This window comes from Protomyctophum parallelum, assembly GCF_964188405.1.
Source record: "Protomyctophum parallelum genome assembly, chromosome: 19".
In the NCBI taxonomy this organism is placed as follows: Eukaryota; Metazoa; Chordata; class Actinopteri; order Myctophiformes; family Myctophidae; genus Protomyctophum; species Protomyctophum parallelum.
This window is the reverse complement of record NC_139717.1, coordinates 2,122,525-2,147,994: the sequence shown is the minus strand read 5'-3', so window position 1 is coordinate 2,147,994 and position 25,470 is coordinate 2,122,525. Positions and strand designations below refer to the sequence as shown.

General features: G+C 48.1%; 1 protein-coding gene across 1 annotated transcript in view; it reads left to right on the top strand.

Moving 5' to 3' along the window:
* Nucleotides 1–1,385: 1,385 nt before the first annotated feature.
* faxca (failed axon connections homolog, metaxin like GST domain containing a) overlaps nt 1,386–25,470 on the top strand; it is a gene marked incomplete at both ends in the record, with an annotated part of 24,371 nt that continues 286 nt past the window's right edge. Inside the window, 6 exons of the mRNA XM_083789939.1 lie at nt 1,386–1,501; nt 6,378–6,513; nt 7,470–7,666; nt 14,552–14,769; nt 24,671–24,787; nt 25,443–25,470. The exon at nt 25,443–25,470 is cut by the window's right edge and continues 286 nt beyond it. Coding sequence (XP_083646065.1) covers nt 1,386–1,501; nt 6,378–6,513; nt 7,470–7,666; nt 14,552–14,769; nt 24,671–24,787; nt 25,443–25,470 — 812 coding nt within the window. The remainder of the gene's footprint in view (nt 1,502–6,377; nt 6,514–7,469; nt 7,667–14,551; nt 14,770–24,670; nt 24,788–25,442) is intronic.

Sequence of the window (25,470 nt, the reverse complement as noted above, 5' to 3'; positions counted from 1 at the left end):
ATCTACAAGCTCATAGCGCGCCACCGAGTGGCACGCTATGAGCTTGTAGGTCTGCTATTTTTTTTAAATCGAAGAACGACTGACATTTTTAGAGTCTGATCTCAGGTCAGAATGGGTCAGGAAGCATCTGTTGCGGATTGCACCTTTCTTATTATTATTATTATAATAATGTATTAGCATTGTAACAGCTCGTGCACAGCGCCTCAGAGGTGTTATTATTATTATTATAATGTATTAGCATTGTAACAGCTCGTGCACAGCGCGTCAGAGGTGTTATTATTATTATAATGTATTAGCATTGTAACAGCTCGTGCACAGCGCCTCAGAGGTGTTTTTTGAGTTCACCTTATATGTGTTCATGACAGTATGACTGACTACCAGTAGGGGTGCTGTTGTGCCAGAGAGAGATAGCATTAGTGCTGCACTGTTGCCTGCTAATGAGAGAGAGAGAGAGAGAGAGAGAGAGAGAGAGAGAGAGAGAGAGAGAGAGAGAGAGAGAGAGAGAGAGAGAGAGAGAGAGAGGAGGGGGCTGAGAGAGGGGGGAAGGGGGGTTTCCACTGGGGGGAGAGAGAGAGAGAGAGAGAGAGAGAGAGAGAGAGAGAGAGAGAGAGAGAGAGAGAGAGAGAGAGGAGGGGGCTGAGAGAGGGGGGAAGGGGGGTTTCCACTGGGGGGAGAGAGAGAGAGAGAGAGAGAGAGAGAGAGAGAGAGAGAGAGAGAGAGAGAGAGAGAGGAGAGGAGAGTTGCACCACTCAGTGGTGTGATTTTTATACCATCATCTATTCTGCCTCTAGGAGTTTTTCCACGTCACGTCACGTCACGTCACTCCCACCGTCCACAGGCACAGACAGCCACAGAGTGGCACCCATCCACACACACACACACACACACACACACACACACACACACACACACACACACCCAGCGGGGCCGCGCTGCCGCTCTGCCGCGCTGCGGACGATGCCTTCCCCGCCGCCCGGACGACCCGTCCACAGTCCCGGGCTGCGAGAGCAGCGAGACACCGCCGCTTCTTCTCCTCCTCCTCCTCTCCTCCGACATCCACCTCCACCTCCACCGCCGACAGAAGCATATTAGCCAGCCCGCCTCGGCCCTCATGAAGCCCGCCCCGTGGCCGTGGTGGACGAAGCCCCAGCCTAGTGACAGTGCCAGGCGGAAAGCAGCAGCAGAACCCGCGGAGGAGGAGGAGGAGGAAGAGGAGGAGAATGTTCTGGCGCGTCGGGCTCTGTGGTGATCATCTGGTGGGAGGCCGGAGCGGCAGCGCTCTGCTCCGGCTCGGCGGGTCCTCCTCCTCCTCCTCCTCGCCGCCGCCGCCGCTGCTGTCCGTGTACGGGTGCATGGTCATCGCCTGCCCGCTGCGGGACGTCCTGATGTCGGCCCTCATGGTGGGCTCCTCCGACTCCTGGTGGAGGAGGACCCTGTGTCTGACCGGAGGGGCTCTGCTGGCCGCGGCCGCCTATCTCATCCACGAGCTGCTGGTCCTCCGGTAATCAATGATCAATAATGCACACAGTAGTGTGTATATAATATATATATATATGCTATAATCAATGGGAATAAATATAATGCCAAATGCACCACCGACGTCCACAGTATAGGCTATACACACACGTCAACAGTATAGGCTATACACACACGTCCACAGTACAGGCTATACACACACGTCAACAGTACAGGCTATACACACACGTCCACAGTATAGGCTATACACACACGTCCACAGTACAGGCTATACACACACGTCCACAGTATAGGCTATACACACACGTCCACAGTACAGGCTATACACACACACGTCCACAGTATAGGCTATACACACACGTCCACAGTACAGGCTATACACACACACACGTCCACAGTACAGGCTATACACACACGTCCACAGTATAGGCTATACACACACGTCCACAGTATAGGCTATACACACACGTCCACAGTACAGGCTATACACACACGCAAGGCTGTCCCTGCGCGGGCTCCCAAATAAATGAGCACAGGTGGTGTTGTTGATATTTAGATTCATATAGCTGAACTTCTACAGCTATTTTTTGCACGTGTATTTCTCATCATATTTCTTTGTCAGTGCATGCATGCGGGACGTGATATAGCCTATATATACAGCTCGTTATGCATAGCCTATATGACATTACACTGTATACCGTAGTACGAGGAAGTATATATATATATATCATGCTATGGTGAATTAGAAATCGTGAGTGGGGGTGGAGGGGGTGGGGGGTAACGCGGCTTCATGTGCGACTGTCAAAGAGAGAGATTCCATGTTTATGGTGGCTTGTTATTTCTTCCTATTGAGAAGCATTCAGAAATAATAAAATAGCACTTTTACTTTATTAATAATATAGCACTCATATGATTATATTAATGATCATATTAATAATATAGCACTCATATGAGGCCTATTTGGGCTCAAATGTAGCACGGGCTAATGTTGTCAATCTGCCAATAGGATCAGTCTATTGACTTATTGACCGCGTCGCCTTAATTAATATGCTCTATATTCATAACAGCGCATGTTTTATGCATTTGGGAGCCTTTTTTGCCGATGATAACTCTCTATAATATACGTCATGTGTTTCCTATAGTAGGCTATAGCCTATACTCGGCCGTAAACACTGCAGTCATGATCGGAATGACCTTTATATTGACATCGGGTGCATGAAAAGCTTCAACCTCTTCGCTCGCTATATGACGGTTGTTTATCATTTATTTGCAGGCCTATTGCTTTATAGGGTTCTCTTCTGTTGTCCTTGCATATAAAGTATAAACATCTCCATTTGCCTGCAGTCTGCTATAGCTTATAATGTTGACATTCTGTCTGCATATCTTCTCCATATTTAGGCTACACATTAATTTAGGCTCCCTGGAAGGAATCCAAGCATAATTTGATGCAGCACGTCTGATGCTGATGCCGTTGAATGCTTTCTGAAAGACTAGAAATCTATAGAATATATAGTTGGATATAGTTTTCATTATATGGCTGGCTTAATTGCATGCTTTGATTAACAAGTAAGACGCGCAAACGCGTGAAGCGAACGCAGCTCGTGTGTGTATGTGTGTGTGTGTGTGTGTGTGTGTGTGTGTGTGTGCTACAGCTGCGCCCTGTGTGTGTGTGTGTGTGTGTGTGTGTGTGCTACAGCTGCGCCCTCTGGTGGCGGGCCGGTGGTGTAACAGCGTGACACACACACACACACACACACACACACACACACACACACACACACACACACACACACACACACACACACACACACACACACACACACACACACACACACACACACACACACACACACACACACACACACACAGACATTCAGCCCTTGCTGTCATAGTAAGTGGCTCACTGCATTCGCAATCACAGTTCAATGTTGTTGTTTTCCAGTGTCTCTGTGTGTATACTATGGCCTACTGTATATACTGTATGTACAGGCCCTACTGTATGTCTGCCTTCAAATCATAGATCCATATGCTCATGTATAGCCCTATCCCTATATGTATATACATTTTGTACACATTACACATTATAGCCGTTTATTGCGTTAGGAATTAAGACAGAAACAAACAAACAGATCGTCTTATGGGCGATCATTTCAGCTCCACTGAGCAGCTAGTGGCAGCACAGTACAGTACAGTACAGTACAGTACAGTACAGTACAGTACAGTACAGTACAGTACAGTACAGTACAGTACAGTACAGTACAGTACAGTACAGTACAGTACAGTACAGTACAGTACAGTACAGTAACAACAGCATCATCAGGATGTTCTGTTTTCAGCTTCCAGCGCTTTGCAAAGAGAACAGCTCGCCTTCAGAATGTGCACCATTCAGCAAGCCTGCAAGTGAGCACGTGCGACTGGCTGACTGACTGACACTGACGACTGACTGACTGACTGCCTGACACTGACGACTGGCTGGCTGGCTGGCTGGCTGGCTGACTGACTGACTGACTGACTGACTGACTGACTGACTGACTGACTGACTGCCTGTACAAACCCTCAGTGTCCATTCAACCCATGAGCGACGTATAGGCCTACATGTGTATGGAACCAAATTGCCCCCGTGCAGGTCCCTCAACTCCCTTTGCACACGGAGGTTTTTTTTCTTATAGCCAGTCAGGGACGTGAAGAGAGTGTTAAAGGGGCAGGGGCTGAAATAAATCCCGTCAAGAGGGCACTCTTGGACACAAATAGCGAAAATATACAAGCTCTCAAGAGAGCTTGTAGATCAGCTTGTTGTTATAGCCTCTAGGGGGCGCTAGCCCCTCCTATGTCCAGCTTCCGTGCTCTTTGTAAACGCAAACATTGAAGACAAAAGTGAGGACGCAAATTGTGATTGGCCAAAATGAGATGATGTATATAATGATAAGAGCGCCCCTCTGGTTAGGTGAAATATTAAGTAGTTCCGGTCATTTTGTGGGGGGCACAGGGGGCCACAAATTAAACATAAGATACATAATTAGATAATTGACACAGGGGTGAAAAATGGGTTGCAAAATCGTGGGATAAAAATTATCAGAAACAAATGAATCCACAAAACTAGTCATTTGTATTGTTGACCTATTTCTACCATAGTGCAACTTTCATTCATGTCTGACCCCTCTATCACACAGAACTATGTTTTTGAGGGGCGCTAGCCCCTCAAAAACACAGGTTTAATGTTTGTCTTTAGTTCAATGTTTGTTTTGTAAACGCCATTGACAACGAAGGGGAAATTGATATCCTGATGTGCCTCATTACGTCACATTGTCATTTATTTTTAATGGCGTTTAATGTTTGCGTTGGCACTGTTTTTTTGACATCATCACCATTACATCACCTAATCAACATGAGTTAGACTTTAATATATTAGCGCCCCTCACTGCACACGGGTGTGATTGTTTACTTAACCCATTCTGTAGGGGAACCCATTTTGGTGTCAGCATCATGTTATGCTTTAGCTATTGAAAAATAGCAGATCTACAAGCTCATATCGCGCCACCGAGTGGCGCGATACGAGCTTGTAGGTCTGCTATTTTTTTTTTTAATCGAAGAACGACTGACATTTTTAGAATCTGATCTCAGGTCAGAATGGGTTCATCAGACCAGTGTGTGTCCAGTGGAAACCTCGTATGAATCTGATCTCAGGTCAGAATGGGTTAAGTAAAAGTGTCAATACTGCAATGTATAGCAATATACTCTGCTGCTCAACCAATACACTGGAATAGAGGGTATGCGCGTGACATCATCATCAAACCCGGAAGTTATGCAGGAACGCCTACTGAGTGGCAAAAAACTACTTCCTGGCCTCGACAGCCCAGACATCCACACAGAAAAGTCCTTTCTGATTGCATTAAACGACGTTAAACAATGTTAAACTCACTTTGCCTGTTGCTTTGCCACTCGATAAAAACTTAAAACTAGAAGTGCAACAGTATCGGCATCAAACATTTAACTTAACCCATTCTGGGCGGGAACCCCTTTTGGTGCAGTTTTAAAGCATTTAAAGCTCGTAGCGCTGCAGCGCTACGAGCTTGTAAAGCTGCTATTCTTGTTAAAAAAATAGTTAAAATGAGGCGCAAATCTTTCCATATATATTCTTTCACAGCAAACGTTTTAAACTCAAACCTTTGCTTCTGGGGGGGGGGGGACGGACGGACGGACGGACGACAACACATTTTCAGATGGGGGTCGGCGGCCAATTACATATATTTTTGGGGGTCCTTGACATGAAAAAGGTTAACAACGACTGACATGGAAACATGTTTTTCAGAAAACTGTCAGGATTCAGAAGGCATTTGTAGAATCGTCCTCAGGTCTAAATGTACTGCATTATGTTATGCTTTAGCTATTGAAAAATAGCAGATCTACAAGCTCATAGCAGACGCTCTTAATCCAGAGCGATTTACATTAAGCAAGAACAAAAAGCATGGCAATAGGCCTACATCACATATATAAGAAGCATTTATCATGAAACATGCGTAAGCTAAGAACGTAACAGTGGAATATCTATATAATGAAACCATACATATAAACTATACATATATGCTATACTATGCTATACATATGTACTATGACGTGCTATGACTACATACAATGCAATTATAGTGCTGTCTATACATAACATGCTAAAAGTCTGTATCAAATGCTATATCTAAGTCTACAAAAGGGCTATCTAAGGAACGACTGGCAGAGAAGCGGTCAAAGTGTTTGAACACTAGATGGGAGTAAAGAAGTTAACAGACAGAACATGCATTTTTCAGGTCGTATGGGGGACACCGATGTCAACCAATCAGGAGAGAGAACTAATTAAGTGAAGAGCGATGATTGGACCGTGTATATGTATTCTCATATCATTTTAACAGGAAGGAGGAGGAGCTAAACTCCAAGGATGCCATCATCCTCCACCAGTTCTCCAGACCCCAGAGTGGCGTTCCGTCCCTCTCCCCCTTCTGCCTCAAGATGGAGACCTATCTGCGCATGGCCGACCTGCCCTACCAGGTGGGAACATGCTTTAAACCATAGAGGGCCACTATAGTTCCACACACACTCCAGAGGACCACTATAGTTCCACACTCACTCCAGAGGACCACTATAGTTCCACACACACTCCAGAGGACCACTATAGTTCCACACACACTCCAGAGGACCACTAACGTTCCACACTCACTCCAGAGGGCCACTATAGTTCCACACTCACTCCAGAGGGCCACTAACGTTCCACACTCACTCCAGAGGGCCACTATAGTTCCACACTCACTCCAGAGGGCCACTATAGTTCCACACTCACTCCAGAGGACCACTATAGTTCCACACTCACTCCAGAGGACCACTATAGTTCCACACTCACTCCAGAGGACCACTATAGTTCCACACTCACTCCAGAGGACCACTATAGTTCCACACTCACTCCAGATGGCCACTATAGTTCCACACTCACTCCAGAGGGCCACTAACGTTCCACACTCACTCCAGAGGGCCACTATAGTTCCACACTCACTCCAGAGGGCCACTATAGTTCCACACTCACTCCAGAGGACCACTATAGTTCCACACTCACTCCAGAGGGCCACTATAGTTCCACACCTACTCCAGAGGACCACTATAGTTCCACACTCACTCCAGAGGGCCACTGTCATATAAAAATAGCCAATCTACAAACTCAGTGCGACGCGTTTTGAGCTTGTAGATCAGCTATTTTTGCTATATTTGAAAACCTGAATTATTTTTTTGACATTTTTAAATTGGAATCCTGAAAAAAAAAAACTTTTTAAGCATTATGTTATAATTTAGCTATTGACTTGGAACCCTGGAACAACATATTTTCAGATGATTTAGAAGACCATTTTCTATATTTCGGGTCTAAATGGGTTAAGATGTGTGTAAAGGTACTAAGGTTAGGTATCAGCTGTGCAGTACATAATGTACATACTCCTCTGACCTCTGACCCCTCCCAGAACTACTTCGACGGGAAGCTGTCTCCTCAGGGGAAGATGCCGTGGATCGAGTACAACCAGGAGCAGGTGTGCGGCAGCGACTTCATCCTGGACTTCCTGGAGGAGCGCCTGGGCGTGAGCCTCAACCAGAGCCTGACGCCACAGGAGAGGGCCGTGTCGCACGCCGTCACCAGGATGGTGGAGGAGCACTTCTACTGGTGAGTTAGAGTTAGAGTTCACCACCAGGATGGTGGAGAAACACTTCTACTGGTGAGTTAGAGTTCACCACCAGGATGGTGGAGGAGCACTTCTACTGGTGAGTTAGAGTTCACCACCAGGATGGTGGAGGAGCACTTCTACTGGTGAGTTAGAGTTCACCACCAGGATGGTGGAGGAGCACTTCTACTGGTGAGTTAGAGTTAGAGTTCACCACCAGGATGGTGGAGGAGCACTTCTACTGGTGAGAGAGTTAGAGTTCACCACCAGGATGGTGGAGGAGCACTTCTACTGGTGAGAGAGTTAGAGTTCACCACCAGGATGGTGGAGGAGCACTTCTACTGGTGAGTTAGAGTTCACCACCAGGATGGTGGAGGAGCACTTCTACTGGTGAGTTAGAGTTAGAGTTCACCACCAGGATGGTGGAGGAGCACTTCTACTGGTGAGTTAGAGTTCACCACCAAGATGGTGGAGGAGCACTTCTACTGGTGAGTTAGAGTTCACCACCAGGATGGTGGAGGAGCACTTCTACTGGTGAGTTAGAGTTCACCACCAGGATGGTGGAGGAGCACTTCTACTGGTGAGAACTATAGTTCACCACCAAGATGGTGGAGGAGCACTTCTACTGGTGAGTTAGAGTTCACCACCAAGATGGTGGAGGAGCACTTCTACTGGTGAGTTAGAGTTCACCACCAGGATGGTGGAGGAGCACTTCTACTGGTGAGTTAGAGTTCACCACCAGGATGGTGGAGGAGCACTTCTACTGGTGAGAGAGTTAGAGTTCACCACCAGGATGGTGGAGGAGCACTTCTACTGGTGAGAGAGTTAGAGTTCACCACCAGGATGGTGGAGGAGCACTTCTACTGGTGAGTTAGAGTTCACCACCAGGATGGTGGAGGAGCACTTCTACTGGTGAGTTAGAGTTCACCACCAGGATGGTGGAGGAGCACTTCTACTGGTGAGTTAGAGTTCACCACCAGGATGGTGGAGGAGCACTTCTACTGGTGAGAGAGTTAGAGTTCACCACCAGGATGGTGGAGGAGCACTTCTACTGGTGAGAGAGTTAGAGTTCACCACCAGGATGGTGGAGGAGCACTTCTACTGGTGAGTTAGAGTTCAACACCAGGATGGTGGAGGAGCACTTCTACTGGTGAGTTAGAGTTCACCACCAGGATGGTGGAGGAGCACTTCTACTGGTGAGAGAGTTAGTTCACCACCAGGATGGTGGAAGAGCACTTCTACTGGTGAGAGAGTTAGAGTTCACCACCAGGATGGTGGAGGAGCACTTCTACTGGTGAGAGAGTTAGAGTTCACCACCAGGATGGTGGAGGAACACTTCTACTGGTGAGTTAGAGTTCACCACCAGGATGGTGGAGGAGCACTTCTACTGGTGAGAGAGTTAGAGTTCACCACCAGGATGGTGGAGGAGCACTTCTACTGGTGAGTTAGAGTTCACCACCAGGATGGTGGAGGAGCACTTCTACTGGTGAGTTAGAGTTCACCACCAGGATGGTGGAGGAGCACTTCTACTGGTGAGTTAGAGTTCACCACCAAGATGGTGGAGGAGCACTTCTACTGGTGAGAGAGTTAGAGTTCACCACCAGGATGGTGGAGGAGCACTTCTACTGGTGAGAGAGTTAGAGTTCACCACCAGGATGGTGGAGGAGCACTTCTACTGGTGAGTTAGAGTTCACCACCAGGATGGTGGAGGAGCACTTCTACTGGTGAGTTAGAGTTCAACACCAGGATGGTGGAGGAGCACTTCTACTGGTGAGTTAGAGTTCACCACCAGGATGGTGGAGGAGCACTTCTACTGGTGAGAGAGTTAGAGTTCACCACCAGGATGGTGGAGGAGCACTTCTACTGGTGAGAGAGTTAGAGTTCACCACCAGGATGGTGGAGGAACACTTCTACTGGTGAGTTAGAGTTCACCACCAGGATGGTGGAGGAGCACTTCTACTGGTGAGTTAGAGTTAGAGTTCACCACCAGGATGGTGGAGGAGCACTTCTACTGGTGAGTTAGAGTTCACCACCAGGATGGTGGAGGAGCACTTCTACTGGTGAGTTAGAGTTCACCACCAGGATGGTGGAGGAGCACTTCTACTGGTGAGAGAGTTAGAGTTCACCACCAGGATGGTGGAGGAGCACTTCTACTGGTGAGAGAGTTAGAGTTCACCACCAGGATGGTGGAGGAGCACTTCTACTGGTGAGTTAGAGTTCACCACCAGGATGGTGGAGGAGCACTTCTACTGGTGAGAGAGTTAGAGTTCACCACCAGGATGGTGGAGGAGCACTTCTACTGGTGAGAGAGTTAGAGTTCACCACCAGGATGGTGGAGGAACACTTCTACTGGTGAGTTAGAGTTAGAGTTCACCACCAGGATGGTGGAGGAGCACTTCTACTGGTGAGAGAGTTAGAGTTCACCACCAGGATGGTGGAGGAGCACTTCTACTGGTGAGTTAGAGTTAGAGTTCACCACCAGGATGGTGGAGGAGCACTTCTACTGGTGAGTTAGAGTTCACCACCAAGATGGTGGAGGAGCACTTCTACTGGTGAGAGAGTTAGAGTTCACCACCAGGATGGTGGAGGAGCACTTCTACTGGTGAGAGAGTTAGAGTTCACCACCAAGATGGTGGAGGAGCACTTCTACTGGTGAGTTAGAGTTAGAGTTCACCACCAGGATGGTGGAGGAGCACTTCTACTGGTGAGTTAGAGTTAGAGTTCACCACCAGGATGGTGGAGGAGCACTTCTACTGGTGAGAGAGTTAGAGTTCACCACCAGGATGGTGGAGGAGCACTTCTACTGGTGAGAGAGTTAGAGTTCACCACCAAGATGGTGGAGGAGCACTTCTACTGGTGAGTTAGAGTTAGAGTTCACCACCAGGATGGTGGAGGAGCACTTCTACTGGTGAGTTAGAGTTAGAGTTCACCACCAGGATGGTGGAGGAGCACTTCTACTGGTGAGTTAGAGTTCACCACCAGGATGGTGGAGAAACACTTCTACTGGTGAGTTAGAGTTCACCACCAGGATGGTGGAGAAACACTTCTACTGGTGAGTTAGAGTTCACCACCAGGATGGTGGAGAAACACTTCTACTGGTGAGTTAGAGTTCACCACCAGGATGGTGGAGGAGCACTTCTACTGGTGAGAGAGTTAGTTCACCACCAGGATGGTGGAGGAGCACTTCTACTGGTGAGAGAGTTAGAGTTCACCACCAGGATGGTGGAGGAGCACTTCTACTGGTGAGAGTTAAGGCTCATACATAGTCTGGATTTACGGTGGTGAGGTGACCACCGAACTACAACATGACGTCACTGAGGTGACCACCGAACTACAACATGACGTCACTGAGGTGACCACCGAACTACAACATGACGTCACTGAGCCGCGGTGAAGAGCAAACCAACTGCCACCGCTCCAGCCCTTCTCTCCGTTTTTACTCACCACCACTCAACGTTATTTCAGCTCACCTCACCACCGGAGCGGTGGTCACCTCACCACCGGAGCGGTGGTCACCTCACCACCGGAGCGGTGGTCACCTCACCACCGAAAATCCAGACTATGAATAGGCCTTTAAGGGATAGTTTTGGGTGAAGACGTGTTGGTAAAAACAGAGAGATGTGTTGTGTGAGCGGTGACCTGCACCCGCGGCTCAGTGACGTCATGTTTTCGGTTGGTCACCTCACCGGAAAACGTGACCACGACTAGACATTTAGGAGAAGGCCGTGTGCCGTGTCATTTCAGTTGACGATTAACCCATTCTGACCTGAGATCAGATTCTAAAAATGTCTGTTTGAAAATGATAGTTTTCTGAAAAAGCTATGTTTCTATGTCAGTCGTTCTTCGATTTTTCAAAAATAGCAGACCTACAAGCTCGCTATGAGCTTGCAGATCTTGCGCAATACCCTCTATTGGCACACAAATAATTGTGATTAACCATATAATTGTCTCCACCAGACCGAAGGCATGGGGGGAGAGTATGTTTTGCACTCCGTCCGTCCGTCCGTGTGTCCGTCCGTGTGTCCGTCCGTGTGTCCGTCCGTCCGTGTCCGTCCGTCCGTAGCTAATCTCGGCCACCGTTAATCTGGTCGATGCCAAATTTTGCACACACACTCCCTGGATGCCAACGATGAACCTCTGCCCCAAACTTTCCAGAACGGCCTGTTATAGCGCCACCAGGAGGCCGCTTTGTGCAAAACAAGTTTTTGCACAGTAGACCTACAGATTTTGTCCAAACATCGCGCAAATTGGTACACAGTCTCTCTAGAGCCATTCAACGAAACCGGTCTTTCAGATTTCTCAGACTCCATCCTGATTGGTTAAGATTGGCTTCCAAAGTTCACAGGAGTGCTCAGTTTCAAACAAAATGCTGCAAATCATGAACACATCGCGTGATTTCCGTGAAATTGTGCACCCACATTCCCACTAGGCCGAGGACGAAATGCCACATGAACAATTTCAACTCAGCCTCAAGGTGGCGCTATAACTGGCCGAAAAGTGTTTTTACCCCTAACTGCACGGATCTGTGGATAATTTACTTTTGTTGCCCTTTTATCCAACCACCAGATGAAGGCAAGCTGCAATGTCCTACATTCCTATCCTGGTGGAGACCTGTGCCCAGAAGGGCACTTTTTCTAGTTGTGTTTTATTTTGGCATAAAGTTACAATTAGTATTTCTGTTTGCCTTTTAGGCTTCATAATCACAAGTTGCAGATATAAATAACTTAAATATGCCAAGAAATCACAAAGAAATAATTCTTCTTTCCAAATTGCTTCGCAAAATAGCGAAAATAGTTGATCTACGAAGATCAACTAGTTCTGTTATTTTTGATTGACAGCCCATACATCCACACAGAAAGGTCTTATCTGATTGACAGCCCCATACATCCACACAGAAAAGTCCTATCTGATTGACAGCCCATACATCCACACAGAACAGTCCTCTCTGATTGACAGCCCCCATACATCCACACAGAACAGTCCTCTCTGATTGACAGCCCCATACATCCACACAGAAAAGTCATATCTGATTGACAGCCCCATACATCCACACAGAAAAGTCCTATCTGATTGACAGCCCATACATCCACACAGAAAAGTCCTCTCTGATTGACAGCCCATACATCCACACAGAAAAGTCCTCTCTGATTGACAGCCCCATACATCCACACAGAACAGTCCTCTCTGATTGACAGCCCCCATACATCCACACAGAAAAGTCCTCTCTGATTGACAGCCCCATACATCCACACAGAAAGGTCCTATCTGATTGACAGCCCCATACATCCACACAGAACAGTCCTCTCTGATTGACAGCCCCATACATCCACACAGAACAGTCCTCTCTGATTGACAGCCCCCATACATCCACACAGAAAAGTCCTCTCTGATTGACAGCCCCATACATCCACACAGAAAGGTCCTATCTGATTGACAGCCCCATACATCCACACAGAAAAGTCCTCTCTGATTGACAGCCCCATACATCCACACAGTAAAGTCCTCTCTGATTGACAGCCCCATACATCCACACAGAAAGGTCCTATCTGATTGACAGCCCCATACATCCACACAGAAAAGTCCTCTCTGATTGACAGCCCCATACATCCACACAGTAAAGTCCTCTCTGATTGACAGCCCCATACATCCACACAGTAAAGTCCTCTCTGATTGACAGCCCCATACATCCACACAGTAAAGTCCTCTCTGATTGACAGCCCATACATCCACACAGAACAGTCCTCTCTGATTGACAGCCCCCATACATCCACACAGAAAGGTCCTATCTGATTGACAGCCCCATACATCCACACAGAAAAGTCCTATCTGATTGACAGCCCCATACATCCACACAGAAAAGTCCTCTCTGATTGACAGCCCCATACATCCACACAGTAAAGTCCTATCTGATTGACAGCCCCATACATCCACACAGAAAAGTCCTCTCTGATTGACAGCCCCATACATCCACACAGTAAAGTCCTCTCTGATTGACAGCCCATACATCCACACAGAACAGTCCTCTCTGATTGACAGCCCCCATACATCCACACAGAACAGTCCTCTCTGATTGACAGCCCCATACATCCACACAGAAAAGTCCTATCTGATTGACAGCCCCATACATCCACACAGAAAAGTCCTCTCTGATTGACAGCCCCATACATCCACACAGTAAAGTCCTATCTGATTGACAGCCCCATACATCCACACAGAAAAGTCATATCTGATTGACAGCCCCATACATACACACAGTAAAGTCCTATCTGATTGACAGCCCCATACATCCACACAGAAAGGTCCTCTCTGATTGACAGCCCCATACATCCACACAGAAAAGTCCTATCTGATTGACAGCCCCATACATCCACACAGAAAAGTCCTATCTGATTGACAGCCCCATACATCCACACAGAAAAGTCCTATCTGATTGACAGCCCCATACATCCACACAGTAAAGTCCTATCTGATTGACAGCCCCATACATCCACACAGAAAAGTCATATCTGATTGACAGCCCCATACATACACACAGTAAAGTCCTATCTGATTGACAGCCCCATACATCCACACAGAAAGGTCCTATCTGATTGACAGCCCCATACATCCACACAGAAAAGTCCTATCTGATTGACAGCCCCATACATCCACACAGAAAGGTCCTCTCTGATTGACAGCCCCATACATCCACACAGAAAAGTCCTATCTGATTGACAGCCCATACTGATTGCATTAAACTATGTTAAACTCACTTTACCAAGTCGATTTGGCCACTCACTTTGTGCAAGCGCATCCCCTTCTATAATACAAACGTGTGTGTTTGTGTGTGTGTGTGTGTGTGTGTGTGTGACCGTGCGTGTGTGCGTCTCCCTCCCTCCCACCACCAGGACCATAGCGTACTGCCAGTGGGTGGACAACCTGGAGCAGACCCAGCGGATGCTGTCGGTCAGCGGTCCGCTCAGCGACCTCCTCAAGTGGATCCTCAGTCACCTGACCGGCGGCATCGTCAAGCGGGAGATGTTCGGCCACGGCATCGGGCGTTTCTCCAGGGAGGAGGTGTACGCCCTGATGGAGAGGGACATGAGGACACTGGCCACGCTGCTAGGTAGGACCATAGGGACATGAGGACACTGGCCACGCTGCTAGGTAGGACCATAGAGACATGAGGACACTGGCCACGCTGCTATAGGTAGGACCATAGAGACATGAGGACACTGGCCACGCTGCTATAGGTAGGACCATAGAGACATGAGGACACTGGCCACGCTGCTAGGTAGGACCATAGAGACATGAGGACACTGGCCACGCTGCTATAGGTAGGACCATAGAGACATGAGGACACTGGCCACGCTGCTATAGGTAGGACCATAGAGACATGAGGACACTGGCCACGCTGCTATAGGTAGGACCATAGAGACATGAGGACACTGGCCACGCTGCTATAGGTAGGACCATAGGGACATGAGGACACTGGCCACGCTGCTATAGGTAGGACCATAGGGACATGAGGACACTGGCCACGCTGCTATAGGTAGGACCATAGGGACATGAGGACACTGGCCACGCTGCTAGGTAGGACCATAGAGACATGAGGACACTGGCCACGCTGCTATAGGTAGGACCATAGAGACATGAGGACACTGACCACGCTGCTATAGGTAGGACCATAGAGACATGAGGACACTGGCCACGCTGCTAGGTAGGACCATAGAGACATGAGGACACTGGCCACGCTGCTAGGTAGGACCATAGAGACATGAGGACACTGGCCACGCTGCTAGGTAGGACCATAGAGACATGAGGACACTGGCCACGCTGCTAGGTAGGACCATAGAGACATGAGGACACTGGCCACGCTGCTAGGTAGGACCATAGAGACATGAGGACACTGGCCACGCTGCTAGGTAGGACCATGGAGACATGAGGACACTGGCCACGCTGCTATAGGTAGGACCATAGGGACATGAGGACACTGGCCACGCTGCTAGGTAGGACCATAGAGACATGAGGACACTGGCCACGCTGCTATAGGTAGGACCATAGAGACATGAGGACACTGGCCACGCTGCTAGGTAGGACCATAGGGACATGAGGACACTGGCCACGCTGCTATAGGTAGGACCATAGAGACATGAGGACACTGGCCACGCTGCTATAGGTAGGACCATAGAGACATGAGGACACTGGCCACGCTGCTAGGTAGGACCATAGAGACATGAGGACACTGGCCACGCTGCTATAGGTAGGACCATAGGGACATGAGGACACTGGCCACGCTGCTATAGGTAGGACCATAGAGACATGAGGACACTGGCCACGCTGCTATAGGTAGGACCATAGAGACATGAGGACACTGGCCACGCTGCTATAGGTAGGACCATAGAGACATGAGGACACTGGCCACGCTGCTATAGGTAGGACCATAGGGACATGAGGACACTGGCCACGCTGCTAGGTAGGACCATAGAGACATGAGGACACTGGCCACGCTGCTAGGTAGGACCATAGAGACATGAGGACACTGGCCACGCTGCTATAGGTAGGACCATAGGGACATGAGGACACTGGCCACGCTGCTATAGGTAGGACCATAGAGACATGAGGACACTGGCCACGCTGCTATAGGTAGGACCATAGAGACATGAGGACACTGGCCACGCTGCTAGGTAGGACCATAGAGACATGAGGACACTGGCCACGCTGCTATAGGTAGGACCATAGGGACATGAGGACACTGGCCACGCTGCTATAGGTAGGACCATAGGGACATGAGGACACTGGCCACGCTGCTAGGTAGGACCATAGAGACATGAGGACACTGGCCACGCTGCTATAGGTAGGACCATAGAGACATGAGGACACTGGCCACGCTGCTATAGGTAGGACCATAGAGACATGAGGACACTGACCACGCTGCTAGGTAGGACCATAGAGACATGAGGACACTGGCCACGCTGCTAGGTAGGACCATAGAGACATGAGGACACTGGCCACGCTGCTATAGGTAGGACCATAGGGACATGAGGACACTGGCCACGCTGCTAGGTAGGACCATAGAGACATGAGGACACTGGCCACGCTGCTAGGTAGGACCATAGAGACATGAGGACACTGGCCACGCTGCTATAGGTAGGACCATAGGGACATGAGGACACTGGCCACGCTGCTATAGGTAGGACCATGGAGACATGAGGACACTGGCCACGCTGCTAGGTAGGACCATAGAGACATGAGGATACTGGCCACGCTGCTATAGGTAGGACCATAGAGACATGAGGACACTGGCCACGCTGCTAGGTAGGACCATAGAGACATGAGGACACTGGCCACGCTGCTATAGGTAGGACCATAGAGACATGAGGACACTGGCCACGCTGCTATAGGTAGGACCATAGAGACATGAGGACACTGGCCACGCTGCTATAGGTAGGACCATAGAGACATGAGGACACTGGCCACGCTGCTATAGGTAGGACCATAGAGACATGAGGACACTGACCACGCTGCTATAGGTAGGACCATAGAGACATGAGGACACTGGCCACGCTGCTATAGGTAGGACCATAGGGACATGAGGACACTGGCCACGCTGCTAGGTAGGACCTTAGGGACATGAGGACACTGGCCACGCTGCTATAGGTAGGACCATGGAGACATGAGGACACTGGCCACGCTGCTATAGGTAGGACCATAGAGACATGTGGACACTGGCCACGCTGCTATAGGTAGGACCATAGAGACATGAGGACACTGGCCACGCTGCTATAGGTAGGACCATAGGGACATGAGGACACTGGCCACGCTGCTATAGGTAGGACCATAGAGACATGAGGACACTGGCCACGCTGCTAGGTAGGACCATAGAGACATGAGGACACTGGCCACGCTGCTAGGTAGGACCATAGGGACATGAGGACACTGGCCACGCTGCTAGGTAGGACCATGGAGACATGAGGACACTGGCCATGCTGCTATAGGTAGGACCATAGAGACATGAGGACACTGGCCACGCTGCTATAGGTAGGACCATAGAGACATGAGGACACTGGCCACGCTGCTATAGGTAGGACCATAGAGACATGAGGACACTGGCCACGCTGCTATAGGTAGGACCATAGAGACATGAGGACACTGACCACGCTGCTAGGTAGGACCATAGAGACATGAGGACACTGGCCACGCTGCTAGGTAGGACCATAGAGACATGAGGACACTGGCCACGCTGCTATAGGTAGGACCATAGAGACATGAGGACACTGGCCACGCTGCTATAGGTAGGACCATAGGGACATGAGGACACTGGCCACGCTGCTATAGGTAGGACCATAGAGACATGAGGACACTGGCCACGCTGCTATAGGTAGGACCATAGAGACATGAGGACACTGGCCACGCTGCTATAGGTAGGACCATAGGGACATGAGGACACTGGCCACGCTGCTATAGGTAGGACCATAGGGACATGAGGACACTGGCCACGCTGCTAGGTAGGACCATAGAGACATGAGGACACTGGCCACGCTGCTATAGGTAGGACCATAGAGACATGAGGACACTGGCCACGCTGCTATAGGTAGGACCATAGGGACATGAGGACACTGGCCACGCTGCTATAGGTAGGACCATAGAGACATGTGGACACTGGCCACGCTGCTAGGTAGGACCATAGGGACATGAGGACACTGGCCACGCTGCTATAGGTAGGACCATAGGGACATGAGGACACTGGCCACGCTGCTATAGGTAGGACCATAGAGACATGAGGACACTGGCCACGCTGCTAGGTAGGACCATAGAGACATGAGGACACTGGCCACGCTGCTATAGGTAGGACCATAGAGACATGAGGACACTGGCCACGCTGCTATAGGTAGGACCATAGAGACATGAGGACACTGGCCACGCTGCTATAGGTAGGACCATAGAGACATGAGGACACTGGCCACGCTGCTATAGGTAGGACCATAGGGACATGAGGACACTGGCCACGCTGCTATAGGTAGGACCATAGAGACATGAGGACACTGGCCACGCTGCTATAGGTAGGACCATAGAGACATGAGGACACTGGCCACGCTGCTATAGGTAGGACCATAGGGACATGAGGACACTGGCCACGCTGCTAGGTAGGACCATAGAGACATGAGGACACTGGCCACGCTGCTAGGTAGGACCATAGGGACATGAGGACACTGGCCACGCTGCTAGGTAGGACCATAGAGACATGAGGACACTGGCCACGCTGCTAGGTAGGACCATAGAGACATGAGGACACTGGCCACGCTGCTAGGTAGGACCATAGAGACATGAGGACACTGGCCACGCTGCTATAGGTAGGACCATAGAGACATGAGGACACTGGCCACGCTGCTAGGTAGGACCATAGAGACATGAGGACACTGGCCACGCTGCTATAGGTAGGACCATAGAGACATGAGGACACTGGCCACGCTGCTATAGGTAGGACCATAGGGACATGAGGACACTGGCCACGCTGCTAGGTAGGACCATAGAGACATGAGGACACTGGCCACGCTGCTATAGGTAGGACCATAGGGACATGAGGACACTGGCCACGCTGCTAGGTATCTAGGAGGAGGACGCCATTGTTGTGTAGAGGTCAGGGGTCATCGCCATGCTGGCTTGTGATGGACATTTTTGTCAAAATACAATTTTTGCCAAAATACAATTTTTGCCAAACATACAAAATATGACCAGAAACACAAGGAGCTGGCTCTGAATGACCGTAACATTTGGTTTCAGGTGTACACTTAAAAGTTAAAACCCATTTTGACCTGAGATCAGATTCTATAAATGTCTTCTACATCCTGACAGTTTTCTTAAAAAGCTATGTTTCTATGTCAGTCGTTCTTCGAAAATAGCAGACCTACAAGCTCGTAGATCTGCTATTTTCCAATAGCTAAAGCATAACATAATGCTAACATCAAAATGGGTTAAGAGGCAAGGGGGGGGCCAAAAATCAAGTAATCCATTAAATAAGTCCTCAAATAAATAGGCAATGCATTGCTCAAAACAAATAATAATAATAACAACAAGTAGCCTGTATTCCTCACCCAACCTTCACGTCAGGATTCAGGAGGCTACAGCAGGTTCCCCTTTTGTCCAAAAGCTCTGAATTGATTCAGAGATAAATGTTCCTTGAGAAAACTTTTCTTCTTCAGATCATCAGAGGTTTTCCAGCCTTATCAATATCTGATTATATTGAATTATTATTATATTGATTATCTGATTATGGTTTAGTATTTTGGCCTTAAAGGAGTCTCTTTGACAAACAATCACTTGTCGTTGATACCTAAAACAGCTGTCTCACTTCCTGTTCTTAGCTGTTTCCTGGTACCTCACTTCCTGGAACTATTGCTCGCATGCTTTTTTTTGCCCACAGCTCCCTCCTATGAGCAAACCTTGAAAAACATGGTTTAACGACACAAAACAAAACATATCTTCTGTACGCTACATTTCATCAAGGATAAAAATATTCAACCATATTTTAACCAATATATTCCCTTGTTATCACCCAGTAGGCCTAGGTTATGTTTCATGTTCTGTCAATACTCATACCAGGACAGGAAATATACATTTCTTCTCACATTTATGTCAAAGGTAAATGGTGCATTTATATATAGCGCCTTTGCATTACATTCACCCGTTCACACACACACACACACACACACACACACACACACACACACACACACACACACACACACACACACACACACACACACACACACACACACACACACACACACACACACACACACACACACACACACACACACACACACACACACACACTTATAATAATAATAATAATAATAATACAGTATTGGCCTGTGACCTCAGCTCATGGTAGACATAAGCTAGAGGGTGATCCTCAAACTGAAGCCAGTAGAACAGCTAACAGAGGCTAAACTACTTGGAGTGGTACTAGATCCTAAACTTAATTGGACTAAACAAATTGACAATATAGTAACCAAAATGGGAAGAAGTATTGCCGTGACCAGGAAATGTTCTGGCTACATAACACTAAACACTAGGAAAGCAGTAATTCAAGCTCTAGTGTTATCACATGTTGACTATTGCCCAGTCATCTGGTCATCGGCTACAAAAACAGACATATTACATAAATTACAAATAGCTCAAAACAAAGCTGCCAGATTAGCTCTCCAGTGTTCCAACAGGACACACATTGCAGAAATGCACAGAAATCTAGCATGGCTTACTGTTGAGAATAGATTACATTCATGTATTCTTATGTTTTTCAGAAATGTATTAATGGACAAAAAAACCACAGTATTTCTTTGAACAGGTAGCACATGTAAGAGACGAACATAACCATATGACTAGACAAGCCAGTTGGGGTGTTTTGGTGGCACCTAAACCAAGAACAAATATTATTAAATCTTCTATTATCTATAGAGCAGTAATAGGTTGGAATGCACTACCAAAGTGTATAACCAATACAAACACAAAATTCATCTTTAAAATCAAGTTAAAAGAACACCTTATGTAAACCATACTGCAGTAACCCTGGGGAAATAATAATTCAAATGTATAATGTGTTGAAAGTGATTTTTTGCTATGTTTTTCTTTGTTTTTTATTTCTTATTTTATATTTTATTTTACTATGTTTTATTTTGAGTTAGTGTTTGTAAACAATTGTAAGTATTGCCTTTGTTAAATGTTAAATGTTTGTCTGTGTCGGACCCCAGGAAGGAAGACTAGCTTTTGTCAAGGCAAAAGCTAATGGGGATCCTTATAAACAATAAACAATGGTGGTTTAAACTTTAAAAAACATGGTGGATATCATAGCACACTAACTGCTGACCTCTTGTGGTGAAAAGCGAGCATTGCACCTTGGCTGTTTATTGTGTAATAGATGCAGAGGGAGTCAGATCTCAGGCTTTGACAAACTCTCTCTGCAGGGGATAAGAACTACCTCACGTCTCTCCTTGTCTCTCTCCAGGGGATAAGAACTACCTCACGTCTCTCCTCTCTCTCTCCAGGGGATAAGAACTACCTCACGTCTCTCCTCTCTCTCTCCAGGGGATAAGAACTACCTCACGTCTCTCCTCTCTCTCTGTAGGGGATAAGAACTACCTCACGTCTCTCCTCTCTCTCTCCAGGGGATAAGAACTACCTCACGTCTCTCCTCTCTCTGCAGGGGATAAGAACTACCTCATGTCTCTCCTTGTCTCTCTCCAGGGGATAAGAACTACCTCACGTCTCTCCTCTCTCTCTCCAGGGGATAAGAACTACCTCACGTCTCTCCTCTCTCTCTGTAGGGGATAAGAACTACCTCATGTCTCTCCTCTCTCTCTCCAGGGGATAAGAACTACCTCATGTCTCTCCTTGTCTCTCTCCAGGGGATAAGAACTACCTCACGTCTCTCCTCTCTCTCTCCAGGGGATAAGAACTACCTCACGTCTCTCCTCTCTCTCTGTAGGGGATAAGAAGTACCTCATGTCTCTCCTCTCTCTCTGCAGGTGATAAGAACTACCTCATGTCTCTCCTCTCTCTCTGTAGGGGATAAGAAGTACCTCATGTCTCTCCTCTCTCTCTCCAGGGGATAAGAACTACCTCACGTCTCTCCTCTCTCTCTCCAGGGGATAAGAACTACCTCATGTCTCTCCTCTCTCTCTGCAGGGGATAAGAACTACCTCATGTCTCTCTTTCTCTCTGCAGGGGATAAGAACTACCTCACGTCTCTCCTATCTGCAGGGGATAAGAACTACCTCACGTCTCTCCTCTCTCTGCAGGGGATAAGAACTACCTCATGTCTCTCCTTGTCTCTCTGCAGGGGATAAGAACTACCTCATGTCTCTCCTCTCTCTCTGCAGGGGATAATAACTACCTCATGGCTCTCTTTCTCTCTCTGCAGGGTATAAGAACTACCTCATGTCTCTCCTTCTCTCTCTACAGGGGATAAGAACTACCTCATGTCTCTCCTCTCTCTCTGTAGGGGATAAGAACTACCTCATGTCTCTCCTCTCTCTCTGTCCAGGGGATAAGAAGTACCTCATGTCTGTCCTCTCTCTCTGCAGGGGATAAGAACTACCTCATGTCTCTCCTCTCTCTCTGCAGGGGATAAGAACTACCTCATGTCTCTCCTCTCTCTCTGTCCAGGGGATAAGAAGTACCTCATGTCTCTCCTCTCTCTCTCCAGGGGATAAGAACTACCTCATGTCTCTCCTCTCTCTCTCTGCAGGGGATAAGAACTACCTCATGTCTCTCCTCTCTCTCTCCAGGGGATAAGAACTACCTCATGTCTCTCCTTGTCTCTCTCCAGGGGATAAGAACTACCTCATGTCTCTCCTCTCTCTCTCTGCAGGGGATAAGAAGTACCTCATGTCTCTCCTTGTCTCTGTCCAGGGGATAAGAACTACCTCATGTCTCTCCTTGTCTCTCTCCAGGGGATAAGAACTACCTCATGTCTCTCCTCTCTCTCTTTCTGCAGGGGATAAGAACTACCTCATGTCTCTCCTCTCTCTCTGTAGGGGATAAGAACTACCTCATGTCTCTCCTCTCTCTCTGCAGGGGATAAGAAGTACCTCATGTCTCTCCTCTCTCTCTGCAGGGGATAAGAACTACCTCATGTCTCTCCTTGTCTCTCTGCAGGGGATAAGAAGTACCTCATGTCTCTCCTCTCTCTCTCCAGGGGATAAGAAGTACCTCATGTCTCTCCTCTCTCTCTCCAGGGGATAAGAAGTACCTCATGTCTCTCCTCTCTCTCTCCAGGGGATAAGAAGTACCTGATGTCTCTCCTCTCTCTCTGCAGGGGATAAGAAGTACCTCATGTCTCTCCTCTCTCTCTGTAGGGGATAAGAAGTACCTCATGTCTCTCCTCTCTCTCTGCAGGGGATAAGAAGTACCTCATGTCTCTCCTTGTCTCTCTGCAGGGGATAAGAACTACCTCATGTCTCTCCTCTCTCTCTCCAGGGGATAAGAAGTACCTCATGTCTCTCCTTGTCTCTCTCCAGGGGATAAGAAGTACCTCATGTCTCTCCTTGTCTCTCTCCAGGGGATAAGAACTACCTCATGTCTCTCCTCTCTCTCTGCAGGGGATAAGAAGTACCTGATGTCTCTCCTCTCTCTCTGCAGGGGATAAGAAGTACCTCATGTCTCTCCTCTCTCTCTCCAGGGGATAAGAAGTACCTCATGTCTCTCCTCTCTCTCTCCAGGGGATAAGAAGTACCTCATGTCTCTCCTCTCTCTCTGTAGGGGATAAGAAGTACCTCATGTCTCTCCTCTCTCTCTGTAGGGGATAAGAAGTACCTCATGTCTCTCCTCTCTCTCTCCAGGGGATAAGAACTACCTCATGTCTCTCCTCTCTCTCTGCAGGGGATAAGAAGTACCTGATGTCTCTCCTCTCTCTCTGCAGGGGATAAGAAGTACCTCATGTCTCTCCTCTCTCTCTCCAGGGGATAAGAAGTACCTCATGTCTCTCCTCTCTCTCTGTAGGGGATAAGAAGTACCTCATGTCTCTCCTCTCTCTCTGTAGGGGATAAGAAGTACCTCATGTCTCTCCTCTCTCTCTGTAGGGGATAAGAAGTACCTCATGTCTCTCCTCTCTCTCTGTAGGGGATAAGAAGTACCTCATGTCTCTCCTCTCTCTCTCCAGGGGATAAGAAGTACCTCATGTCTCTCCTCTCTCTCTGTAGGGGATAAGAAGTACCTCATGTCTCTCCTCTCTCTCTGTAGGGGATAAGAAGTACCTCATGTCTCTCCTCTCTCTCTGCAGGGGATAAGAAGTACCTCATGTCTCTCCTTGTCTCTCTCCAGGGGATAAGAAGTACCTCATGTCTCTCCTTGTCTCTCTCCAGGGGATAAGAAGTACCTGATGTCTCTCCTCTCTCTCTCCAGGGGATAAGAAGTACCTCATGTCTCTCCTTGTCTCTCTCCAGGGGATAAGAAGTACCTCATGTCTCTCCTTGTCTCTCTGCAGGGGATAAGAAGTACCTCATGTCTCTCCTCTCTCTCTCCAGGGGATAAGAAGTACCTGATGGGCTCCCGGCTGTGCGCCGTAGACGCTGCCGTGTTCAGCCACCTCGCCCCCGCCATGTGGTCGCTGCCCGGAACACGGCCCGAGCAGCTCATCAAAGGTCAGAGGTCCACGCACACATGTGACACGCTCTGTCTACACGCCGCTACACGCTACACACTACACGCTACATGCTACACGCTACATGCTACACGCTACATGCTACATGCTACATGCTACATGCTACATGCTACATGCTACACGCTACACGCTACATGCTACATGTGGCATTAGTACTGCACCCTTTAACCCATTTTGGGCGGGAACCCCTTTTGGTGTTATACTTTAGCTATTGAAAAATAGCAGATTTACAAGCTCATATTGTGGCACAAAGTGCCGCAATATGAGCTTGTAGGTCTGCTAAAAAAAATATATCGCGAAAATGTGGTGCAAATCTTTATATATCCTTTCAAAGCGAACGTTTTTAACTCAAATCTTTGCTTCTGGGGGGGGGGGGGTCCCTGGAACAACAGATTGTTGATGTCATTGTGATGTCAGAACATCATTGTGATGTCAGAACATCATTGTGATGTCAGAACATCCATCATTGTGATGTCAGAACATCCATCATTGTGATGTCAGAACATCATTCTAGAATCTGATCTTAGGTCAGAATGGTAAACTGTCAGGATGTATAGAAGAACATTCTTTTAGAATCTGACCTCAGGTCAGAGGGCATGGCTTAAAGCCCCTTTACTCTCTGTCGCCCCCTCCAGGCGAGCTCATCAACCTGGCCATGTACTG